The sequence below is a fragment of the Delphinapterus leucas genome, chromosome 4 (genome assembly GCF_059928025.1).
Source record: "Delphinapterus leucas isolate spDelLeu-1000000601 "Yukka" chromosome 4, BTC_Dleu_Yukka2, whole genome shotgun sequence".
In the NCBI taxonomy this organism is placed as follows: domain Eukaryota; kingdom Metazoa; phylum Chordata; class Mammalia; order Artiodactyla; family Monodontidae; genus Delphinapterus; species Delphinapterus leucas.
The window spans coordinates 91,298,498-91,311,472 of NC_143132.1; the positions used below are offsets into that span (position 1 = coordinate 91,298,498).

At 33.9% G+C, this 12,975-nt stretch overlaps 1 protein-coding gene across 1 annotated transcript in view; it reads right to left on the reverse strand.

Annotated features, from left to right (window-relative positions):
* NAALADL2 (N-acetylated alpha-linked acidic dipeptidase like 2) overlaps nt 1-12,975 on the reverse strand; it is a 1,488,397-nt gene that overhangs the window by 542,054 nt on the left and 933,368 nt on the right. The window contains exon 8 of the mRNA XM_022571899.2: nt 9,492-9,642. Within this exon, the coding sequence (XP_022427607.2) occupies nt 9,492-9,642 (151 nt within the window). The remainder of the gene's footprint in view (nt 1-9,491; nt 9,643-12,975) is intronic.

Here is a 12,975-nt window from a genome sequence, read left to right on the forward strand (position 1 = left end):
TAACCTACAGAGTTTTCAGAAGATATATTATTAAGGGAAATAATATGGAAACAAAAGGATTTCTAACTCCTAATACTATTTCTAGGCCTTCAGATGTCAGACAATCTTAATACTTAGAAATTGGGGTAGGATTTCCTTTTCTGTGTTTCAACATAGTAAAAATAGAATACTCCTTAATGATATCAATTTCTCACTTCTCTATTTTAATGCTCACCCCATAGTTTTTGATCCCCTCTTTCTTTGGAGCCTTACCTTATGTACCCAATTAGTGATTTTAAGCCAAGCACATCTTTGATTATAACTGATCACAGGTATTGTAATAATAACCAGTTACTGTAAATGTCAGTTCTTATGCCTCATTTATCTGAGTCCCTAGATAACATGATCAAGTTTCTTATGCCTCAATTTTGAGAATAAAATTGTGCTATTTATACCCTAAAGCCTCTCAGGATTCTAAAATTATATGGTTCCAGGGAACAGGGTTTGCTTGGATCATAGTTTAATGTATTAAAACACTCCTGGCAAGTTGGTGGAAGAAGTTATGATAAAGTCTGATAGTTTGAACATTTTGTCTTTGAAATATTTGATAAATTATCAAAGGAATTAAGAGACTAGATTAGACTTCTGATATCCTAATATCTTAAATGGAAGTTCAAAGCTTTTTCAATCAGTGCAATCTCTGCTATTCTGAGTGGTAAAAGAGATGTGAGAGAGTTGACAGAAGCATTTAGGGAGAAAAACTGTGTAAGTATGTATACATATTTTTTTAAAAGGAGTTTTAATTAGGTTAATTAAAATTAGTGTATAGCCAAGGATCAGAATCATCACACAAGCAGCCATGGACCTAGAGATTATCACTTACTTAAGTGAAGTAAGTCAGACAGAGAAAGACAAAAATCATATGATATCACTTATATGTGGAACCTAATAAAAAATGATACAAATGAACTTATTTACAAAACAAAGCAGACTCACAGATCTGGAAGTCATACTTATGGTTACCAAAGAGGAAACATGGGGGGAAGTGATAAATAAGGAGATTGGGACTGACATATACACGCTACTATATATAAAACAGATAACTAACAAGGACCTACTGTATAGCACAGGGAACTCTACTCAATATTCTGTATATGGTAAAAGAATCTGAAAAAGAATGGATATATCTCTATATATCTATATAAAGATATATATGTATGTATAACTGATTCACTTGGCTGTACACCTGAAACTAACACAATATTGTAAATCAACTATACTCCAATAAAAAGTTAAAAATAAAAGAGAATAATTTATTCACTCAACAAATATTCACTAACAGCCCACTGAGTACAAAAATTGGGTTGAGGATCAGGAATACATATGTTCCTCTGTCCTGATTGGTGTGGAGGCAGCAATACAAGATGCTGAAAGAAGAGTAACATGAGGTCACAAAGTTTAGGTCAGTAGCCCCAGTGGTCCAACTCAGATGTGGTAGATAAAGAATAGTAAATGTCCTCTAGCTCAGTGGCTCTCAAAATTTAGCTGCATCAGAACTACCTGAAGAATCTGTTAGAACACAGATGGCTGGGCCCTTTCCTCAGAGTTCCTATCTAAGTATAAGGTGGAGGCCAGAATTTTGCATTTCCTTACAAACAATCTTGTGAGATATGTATTAGTATAATCCTCCTTTTTATTGTGAAGAGAATAAGGCTCAGAGTAGTTAACGTGACAAATGAAGCTGAAGTCTCATTCTCGTAAAAAGAGTGATGAATTCTTTTCTGTGTTATAGGGACAAAGATTATTTTAAAACTTTTTACTCTTTTCTCTGATTCTATAATAATCAAGAACTATTTGGATATGCAACAAGACTTACTGAGCTACCTTACAAGAAGACCATGTGTTTCTTTGAAGAACTTATTTGGATCATGCATTGTGGAAGAGTGCATTGACATTCTTGTTAAAAAAAAAAAAAACAACTACTTAAACCTATACAAAAATTGTGGTATGCTTCTCAGCAACAAAAGGGAATGAACTACTGATACCTGCAACCATGAATAAATATCACAGACATTATTCTGAGCAAAACAATCTGCACACAAAGAATATATACTTCATGTTTCCATTTTTATAAAATTCTAAAATTTTTTACCATGAAAATCTTGAGACTGGTGGTTAGCTAGGTTTGGTGATGGGAAATTATTCTGAAGTGACTCAGAGAACTTCTGGAGGTGATGGGAATGTTCTAATACTAAATACGAATGGAGAGTACATGGCTGTATCCTTTTGTCAATTAAGATATATCTATTTCAATTTACGTAAATTTTATTTGAAAAAAATAAGTGGTGCTATGAAGTATGAGGGGATATATAGACAAAACAAAAATGGTAGAATAATTGATGAAGCTGGTTGAGGTAGATGGAGGGTTAACTGTACTATTCTTTTTATTTCATATGTATTAAACAAACAAAAGAGAGGGTTCAAAATAGGAGTATGGGAAGATCCTGAACTCACCTCCTCCCAGAGACACAACAAATCTACAACTACATATGGAATAAATCCCATGGTAAGGGACCTGAAAACTGGCTGAACAGAGCCTCCACAACAAAGGGTAAAAGGATAGCTTCAAGATGAGTAGGAAAGGTAGAGATATGATCTCATCAAGGAAAACACCACACCATCGCAGAAAACCACAATTAGAAAGAATCACAAAGATATGGATCCTTAACCTGAGGAGCAAGGGATTGAGCTGCATATCAGGCATCCCAGCCCCTAGATCCTGCACAGGAGAAAGAAGCTCCCAAAACATCTGGCTTTGAAAACCAATGAGAAATATATCCAGGAAAACCACAGAACTGCAGGGAATGAAAAACCTCTTCTTAAAGTGCTTGCACACAGACTTGACCTGAAAATCAGCACAAAACACATGGCCTATAGGTGAAGGGGACCTACTTCCTAATCTTAAAGTTTCTGTCAGAGAGAAACTAGCTGAGATACTCCCTGGGGGCTGAGATATTGGCAGAAGCCATTTTGTGATCTCAGGCTACTTTGATAATGCCAGAACTGAAGGGCAGCATTTTGGAATTCTCCCTATAAACTGTTAGAGGCAGTGGGCATGGCCCCACTGAGAGCTCTGCCTACCCTAGCACCTAAGTCAGGCCTAACAAACAACTGAGCAAGAGTCCTGCTTACCAGTGTCCAACAGAAGCCACAACCAGACCCTGCAGCCAGTCCAAGGGCAAATCCCACCTGACAGTATACCACAGAAGCCATGACTGGGCTCCACCACAGGAGGAAGATGCACAGAGTTCACACAGGGAAAATCCCTTGAGCATCTGGCTCTGGTGGCTAGGCAGGATTGTACATCTGAGCCCCACAGGACATCTCCTAAATAGCATCACTCCTTAAGTCTGGGAGAGATAGTTACTAACTAATACATAAAAACAGAGAATTAGACAAATTGAGGAGACAGAGAAATGTGTTCAAAATGAAAGAATAAGACAAAACATCAGAAAAAGAACTAAAGGAAACAGAGATAAGCAATCTACCTGATAAAGATTTAAAAGTAATGGCCAGGAAAGATGCTTCACTGAACATGGGAGAACAATGGATGAACACAATGAAGACTTCAACAAAGAGACAGAAAATATAAGAAAATACCAACAGAAGTTATAATGGAACAGAAGAATTCACTAGAGGGGTTAAACTGCAGATAGAAGAACAAATCACTAAGCTGGAAGACAAAACAATGGAGCTCACTCAGACAGAGCTGCAAAATGAAAGAGGAATTTTAAAAAGTGAAAATACCTTAAGGGACTTTTGCAACAACATTGAACAGAATGACATTTATATAATAGGGGTTCCAGAAGGAAAAGAGAGAGAAAAAGGGCCAGAAAAATTATTTGAGGAAATAGTGACTGAAAACTTCTCTAATCTGGGGAAGAAAACAGACATCAGGTCCAGAAAGCCCAGAGAGTTCCAAACAAGATGAAGCCAAAGAGACACATATGAAGACATATTACAATTAAAATGGTAAATGTTAAGGATAAAGAGAGAATCCTAAAAGCAGCAAGAGAACACAATTTGTTACATACAAGGAAAATCCCATAGGAATATCTGCAGATTTTTCAGCAGGAACCTTACAGGCCAGAAAGGAGTGGCATGACATATCCATCATGTGGAAAGGGAAAATCCTCTAACCCAGAATTCTCTACCCAGCAAAGTTATCATTCAGAATTAAAGGAGAGATCAAGGCTTTCCTTTGATCTCTAAAGGAATTCATCACCACTAAACTAGCCCTGAAAGAAATATTAAAGGGATTTCTTTAAGCTGAAAAGAAATGGCATTAGTTAATAATAAGAAAATATACTAAAGAAAAAAATCTTATTGGAAAACATAAATATACAATAAAGGTAGTAAAAAAATCACATAAAGCAAACATAAAGATCATAAGAAAAAAGTAGTAAAATTAACTAAAATTATAATACTTAGTTAAGGAATGCATAAAATAAAATGATGTAAAATGTATCATCAAAAATATAAAATGTGTGTGTGTGGTGGGTGGAAGTAAAAAGACAAAATTTTGGAATGTGTTCAAATTTAAGTAGCTACCAACTTAAAACAGGCAACACTCAAAAATGTTATATGTGAACCTCACAGAAACCACAAGGAAAAAATATATAGTAAATACACAAAGGAAAACAAGAAAGAAATCTAACTATAACACTAAAGAAAACCACCAATACACAAGGAAAGAGATAAAAAGAAAGAGAAAAAAACATAAAACAACAAAATGGCAATAAGTACATACCCATCAATAATTACTTTAAATGTAAATAAACTAAAGCAGCCAATCAAAAGACAGAGTGACAGAATGGATAAAAAACAAGACCCATTTATTTATCGCCTATAAGAGACTCATTTCATAAGAAAGGACACACACAGACAGAAAGTGAAGGAATGGAAAAATATATTCCATGCAAATGGAAATGAAAAGAAAGCTGGAGTAGCTATACTCATATTAGACAAAAATAGACTTTAAAACAAAGACTGTAAGAAAAGACAAAGAAGAGTATTACATGATGATAAACAGGTCAATCCAGCAGGAAGATACAACATTTATAAATGTATATGCACCCAACAGAGGAGCACCAAGATATAAAAGCAAATATTAATGGACTTAAAGGGAGAATTTGAAAGCAATGCAATAATAGTAGGGGACTTTAACACCCTACTTACATCAGTGGATACACCATCCAGACAAAAAAATCAATAAGGAAACATCAAATTTAAACAACACATTGGACCAGAGAGACTTAATAGCTATAGAGCATTCCATCCAAAAGCAGGAGAATATGCATTCTTCTTAAGTACACATGAAACATTTTCCTGGATAGATCACATGTTAGGTCGCAAAATGAGTCTCAATAAATTCAAGAAAAATCTTCTCCAACCATAATGGTATGAAACTAGAAATCTATCATGAGAAAAAAAAAAAAAAGGAAAAAACCACGAAAATGTGGAGATTAAAAATATGTTACTGAACAACCAAGGGGTCTTTGGAGAAATCAAAAAAATACCTACAGACAAATGAAAACAGAAATATGACATAACCAAATCTATGGGATGCAGCAAAAATTGTTCTAAGAGGGAAGTTCATAATAATGAAACAACAACAAAAAAATCCCAAATAAACAATCTAACTTTACACCTAAAGGATCCAGAAAAAGAAGAATGAGTGAAGACCACAATTAGCAGAAGGAAGGGAATAATAAAGATCAGATGGAAATAAATGAAAGCGAGACTAAAAAAAAATAGGAAAGATAAATGAAACTAAGAGCTGGTAATTTGAAATGATAAATTCAACAAAACTTTAGCTAGACTAACCAAGAGAAAAAGAGAGGACTCAAATAAATAAAATCATACATGAAAGAGAAGTTACAAATGTAACCACATAAATATGAAGGGTCAAATGAGACTACTACAAATAATTATATGCCAACAGTGTGACAACCTAAAAGAAATGGATAAATTCCTAGAAACATAAAATCTTCCAAGACTGAATCATGAAGAAATAGAAAATCTGAACAGAGCAATTACTAGTAAGGAGATTGAAACAGGAATCAAAAATCTCACAACAAACAAAAGCCGAGGACCAGATGGCTTCACTGGCAAACTCTACAAAACACCCAAAGAAGATTTAATACCTATTCTTCTCTCAAAGTTAACACAAAATGTTCACAGATGACTTAATACTTTTCTTCCAAAAAAATTGAGGACTAGGGAAACCTTCCAAAGCACTTTACAAAGCCAGCATTACCCTGATATTAAAACCAGACAAGGACACCACAAAAAAAGAAATTTGCATGCCACTATCACTAATAACCACAGATACAAACCTCAATGAACTATTAGCAAATAAAATCCAACAATACATTAAAAATTGTACATCATGATCAAGTGTGATTTATTCCAGGGAAGTAAGGATGATTCAACATCTATAAAACAATCCATGTGATACATCCCATTAACAAAATGAAGGATCAAAATCATATGATCATCTCAACAGATGCAGAAAAAGCATTTGACAAAATACAACCCTCATTTAACTGTCAATAAAGTGGGTATAGAGGGAATATACCTCAACATAGTAAAGTCCATATATGACAATTTCACAGATAATAACATACTCAATGATGAAAAACTGACAGCTTTTCCTCTAAAATCAGGAATAAGACAAGGATGTCCACTCTTGCCACTTTTATTCAACATAGTATTGAAACTCCTAGCCACAGCAATTAGGCAAGAAAAGAAATAAAAGACACTCAAATCTGGACACAGAAATAAAACTGTCACTATTTGCAGATGACATTATATTATATATAGAAAACCCTGAATACCCCACCAAAAAGATGTGAGAACTAATAAATAAATTCAGTAAAGCTACAGGATACAAAATCAATATACAGAAATCTGTGGCATTTCTATACACTAATAACAAACTATCAGAAAGAGAAGTTAACAATCCCATTTACAATTACATCAAAAGAATAAAATAACTAGGAATAAATTTAACCAAGTAGGTGAAGTATTTGCACACTGAAAACTGTAAGACACTGATGAAACAAAAAGACATATAAATGAAAAAATATTCTGTGCTCATGGATTGGAATAATTAATATTGTTAAGACGTCCATATTACATAAAGCAATCTACAGCTTCAATGCAATTTCTATCAAAATTCCAATGACTTATTTCACAGAAATAGAACAAATAATTTTAAAATTTCCATGAAACACAAAAAACCCTGAATAGCCAAAACAAACTTGAGAAAGAAGGACAAAACTGGAGGTATCATGCGTCCTGATTTCGAACTATACTACCAAGCTATGGCAGTCAAAATAGTACGGTACTGGCACAAAAACATACACAGACATCAATGGAACAAAACTGAGAACCTAGAAATAAACCCATACATATATGGACAATTAAGTTACAACAAAGGAGCAAAGAACACACAATGGGGAAAGGATAGTCTCTTTCATAAATGGTGCTGGGAAAACTGAACACCCACATGCAGAAGAATGAAACTAGACCACTTCTTACACCATACACAAAAATTAACTCAAAATGCATTAAGGATTTGAATGTAAGACCTGAAACCATACAATTCCTTAGAGAAAATGTTGGTGGTAATCTCATTGACATAAGTCTTAACAAATATTTTTTTGTGGATCTGACTCTAAAAGCAAAGGAAACAAAAGCAAAAATAAACAAATGGGACAATGTTAAACTAAAAAGATACTACATGTGAAGGAAACCATCATCAAAATGAAAAGGCAACCTACTGAATGAGAGAAGATTTTTGCCATATATATCTGCCATATATCTGACAAGGGGTTAATATCCAAAATATATAAAGGACCCATACAACACAACAATAAAAAACTAAACAAACCAATTCAAAAAATGGGCAGAGAGTCTGAATAGACATTTTTCCAAAGAAGACGTACATAATATTAGAGGATGCTGGGATAAAGATATAAGGATTCTATACATACTATATTTGCAACATATTTGTGAGTTGAAATTGTTTCAAAATAAAAAATTAAATTAATTAAAAAAAAAAACATTCTGAGATTCTCAAGACACTGGCCAGCACTTTGCTAGATATGACTGAATTCTACTTTTATTAAATGACCTGAGCCAAAAATATATAAAGAGTAACTGTTGCCAATGGGGCAACTTACCACTTAAGCAGAGTATTCATAAAGTATCTGCTTTTCAGTAGCATTGCAGACCATTGATTTACCATACAGAGTTAGCTGCCATGTGCAACCTTCTGATGCTGAGGCATTACAACCCAAGGCAATTAGAGCATTTGCAAATGAGAGAGCTCAACTGATATTTTTGGTGATGCCTGAGAATTGTAGATGGATACCTACTAATTTTAATTTCAAAATTGTAATTAAGAGAGAGCGGACTGTAAAAAGTACAGATTCTTACATGGATTATTAAAGGGGTACTTTAAAAGACAAAGCAGTACTCAGTAGACCAACAAAATTCATAAATTATAGTCATATTTGACTGAGTTTACTTCCTTCTTGGAAAAAGTTATTAATTGATTGGTAATGTTAATATATATAAAGGACAGTTAGACTTAAGTAAGATATTATTAGTCTTTTGTAATATCTTGTTGAAAACAAGGAAAAATATTGATGGAACACATGGATAATTACATGAACTTTTTGTTAGCTTAATTCCTGACTGAAGTATCATGGTTAATGGGTTAGTATCACAATGGAAGGAGGTCCAAAGAGCTTTGCCTCTGCCAAGTCTGTTTAAAAAGAATATCTGTCAATGACACATTAGACAGAGAATCAATGGTACAGTGAGCACCTGCCAAAATCACAGTTGTTTTTATCTTTGCCACATGATTCCCACTATAATGAACACAGCTTGCTGGGAAAGAAAAGGATGTTTGATGCAAAATGACCATGTCTATGCTGCCAGTGGCTAGAAAAACCAATGAGATCCCTTCTTTTAGGGAGCCAGACAATTTGATTGTGTCAACTCCATTCCTTTCCAGCATCATTTCCCAATGTTTTAGTCACCTGACTTGAGCATGTGTACCCCTCGACTCTGGACTTAAAGTTGTAACAACTCCAAAGCAGCAGACATTTCATACTTCTAGGTATGTGCACGTACTTTCCACCTACATAGAGTACTCGTCCCACATGGTGTTAATTTATCTTATCAGTCAATCAATAATAACACATAAAATGTTTTCTCTTGTTATTGAGACAAAAATGTATTGCAGGCTTTTTAGCAAATTTTATTCCAACAAATGGGTAGTCTACAATTTTGGGAAGATAAAACATTCACTTTTAAAAATACGGAGTGCTAAGAATTCTTCAAATTTACTATCCTTTGATTACTTTAGGTAGAGTGTACTTATAAATTACAACCTTGTAGTGTTTACAAGAATAATAAAAGATTAATAATGAACTTACCAATACTTGGATAACCAGGTGTAGAAGGGTCTCCTCCTGGATTCAGTGACACCATAAAGGTATCATAGCTAAGAGTTGCAGTCTTTGGTAAATCACAAGGATCAATATACAGAAGAACACCTCCAAATCCAGCCTTTTCCAATAAGGAAAGCTAAAAGAGGAGAACAAATTATTAAAAATGTCCTCATATACATTTTTAGTTCATATATGGACACTTCATAAATGTGAGTACAATTAGATGACTCCTTTTTCTGTTATTGTTTTCTTTTAAAATAAGTAGAAACTTCCGATTTTCTCATTATCAAAGCCCAGACAGAGAGTTATCCTACTGGCCTCTTCCTTTTTCCTCTGTTCAACAATATTTAAGCTGCATTCTTATAATGTTTATATTTGATTTCAGTTGTCTGCATTTGGAATTTCTTCATTTTTTAATTGTCCAAGTAGATTTGGAAGTTTTCACTTTCATGAGATTAACAAAAAATCTACCACAGACAAAGTTCCATTGTAAAAGGAGAGCTGTTCTGACCATTATTATATTCTTCCCTAGAGCAGAAGACATCCAACAGCATTTTGATTTATTTTCTCCAAGGCTGAGACTGCCACACCAGTTGTTAAAATGTTGAAATCTTTCACATGGTTTAGCAAACAGCCACTGTCCTGAAGCTCCTGAGGGCCCCCACTAGTCCTTCTGGTCTCTGCCCTGGATGTCCCAGTCAGACCTCTAAGATAGAGCAACTAATGGGTATATACACAACAAAGTAGTGGGCCTCCTTCTAAATGGTCAGTTCCTGCTTTGTCTCTGTCATTAAATACTTTGAAAATATTCCAATTACCTCTATGAACATACTTAATGCAAAGGTTCCGCTCTGTTCTTAAGTACACAATAGAGAAGTATGATGGGGCAGATGAACTTGACATCCCAGGTTCTCTTTGTTTTAACTTATTAATTTTGGTGGGTAAAGATCTTATTCATCTTAGTGTGACTTACATGATTGATATAAGTCACAATCTTGATATAAGTATGCTATGTTAATTGCATCTTTTCAACTCCTTTAAAACTGTTCTGTACTTTTCCATTTTTAAACAAGTAATGAACAAGTATGGATTTTTATAATAAGAAAAAAAAACCCAACACTGAGAACCTAAGTTAAGTATAATGGACTCACATGTATACCTTCTATAAGAAACCACTCTGATCAGACTTCTTTTTTTCCCCCATCAATGTCTTAATGAAGATAGGGAAAAAATTCAGGGAGAGAGGAGGAATGAGAGACAGAAAAAGAGAGAAAATAATATGTGAATAAAGGGCGAGATTTAAGACTGATGCTCCAAATGCAGGACTGAAGTCCTTAGGGAGGATTTCTAATGTTTGGATGCTGAAATTCCTATTCTCAAAAAGAATGATCAATGGAATGATTTTCAATGTTCTGCTTACTATAGGAGAATATATCAAGAACAAAAAATGAACTTCTCTAGAAAGCAATTTTTTAAATATTAAAAATTTCTTTATTACTAAAGCAATTTATGATCATTAGCGAGAAAGCTATACATGTCAACAAAACAAAGCAAAACAAAAAAGTTAAAGGCAATCCCATTACTGTCAAGAGGTTGCAAATGTTAACATGTTGGTGTTTCTAGATCCTTTTACTGGGGCTTATGCACATTCACACATATATTTACAAATAAATCTATGATAAATACTATTTTGCAATCTTTATTTTTCACTTAACAGTATATACTAAAGATTTGTCCATGTTAATAAGTATACTTTTGTATCATTTTAATAGCTGTATACTGTGTATGAGTGATATAAATAATATTATATAAAAAGGCCATCAAATGTTATGTAACCAACCCCTGACTGTTAATCAAATTATTCAAAAATTTTTTATATTACATTGGAACAAAATTCCTTATATCTAAATCATTGCACAAATATCTATTTTAATCAAGTGTAGTTTCACAGGTCGAATTTCTAAGTCAAAGTATTCCTGTTCTTATGATTTTCTTTTTGTAAACTAATTTCCATTTAGAAAAGCTATAAAAAGTTATATTCTTACCTGTAGTATATGTATTTGTTTCCCCTCATTATCACCAACATTGAATATTATTACTTTTCAAAAGATATTTGTCAATCTGGCCAAAATTTATTTCTCCAAAGATCTTTAATTATTAATGAAGTTAAATTTATTTTTGCTTGTGATTTTGGCAACTGCATATTTTCTTCTGAGAATTACCTGCTTGTGAAAAACTATTTTTACAATTCCTGGGCCATGTATCCATTTGTAACTATATAATGAGTGTTGCTGTTATGCAGGTAATATGCTGGCATTGGGATATGAAGGTAAGTAGGACAAGGTCTTTGCTCTTAGGAAGTTGAGTTTACCAGTGGAATGACGAACAGTTTTCAACTTGAGTACTAACTCCAATTAACTGACAATGAATGGACGCCGGGAGAAGGATTGTGAGGCTAGATTCAGGGTCAGTGGAAAGTGAATCTATGAGAGATCACTGCTTTGGACAAAGAAAGGGAAGTGATAACCAACAAATTTTTTTTTTTTTAATGTGCTGATACTGCTTTAGTGGAAGTCAAAATAGCTTCAAAAGTATCTTCTAAAAAGGTAAATATGATTATTTAATGTTTATGAAACCTAGTGGTTAAATTTATCTTAGTCAAAAATAAAATGCTAAAGTTGCATATTTTGTCTCTTCTGATTATATTTGGAAATATGTTGAGATCCCTTTTATAAGGAATATGTACCAAGATATGTTTCTATACCTAACTTGTCTCTTCTGATTATATTTGGTAATATGTTGAGATCCCTTTTATAAGGAATATGTACCATATGTTTCTATACCTAACGGCTATAATGAAGCAATGTGGTTTAATAGAATACTATCTTTGGCCAGACTTGATTACCTCCCTACACCTCATAAGAGACAGCTTTATATGCAAGCTGACCCCCTCTTCCCGTCCTCTGCCTATAACAGTTGGACCTGAGGTGGACACCTCTTCAACATTGTCAAATCTGGTTCCTGATGCCACCCCACACTGACCATCATAGAGCTCTTAAATAAGTAGTTTAATTCAGTGACTCAATTTCAGGAATTGTCTATTGCCAATGACACTGGCAACAGAAGAAATTGCTTACATGACATCAAATTTTAAAAATGTTCCTTTGCATTGTTAACATTGCATTTTGAACTTGATGAGGTGGAGGTTGCCTAAAATGCTCAAAAGACCTTGTATTCTGGTGAGATTACATTTTTTAAAATACTTCCAAAGGCAAGCCAAGGCCAAAAGGATGAAACCAGCTGTCATTGGGATGTCTGATTGCAGACTGTCCCTGGGTACACAGGTGAAAGTTATTAGCTCTGCCTAGGACCTCTTACAGCTTGAGACCTAGACTGACGATTATACTAGGGGTCTAATACATGAAAAGAGATGGCAAGTGTAAGGCCAGATTCCCTATATTAAACTTCA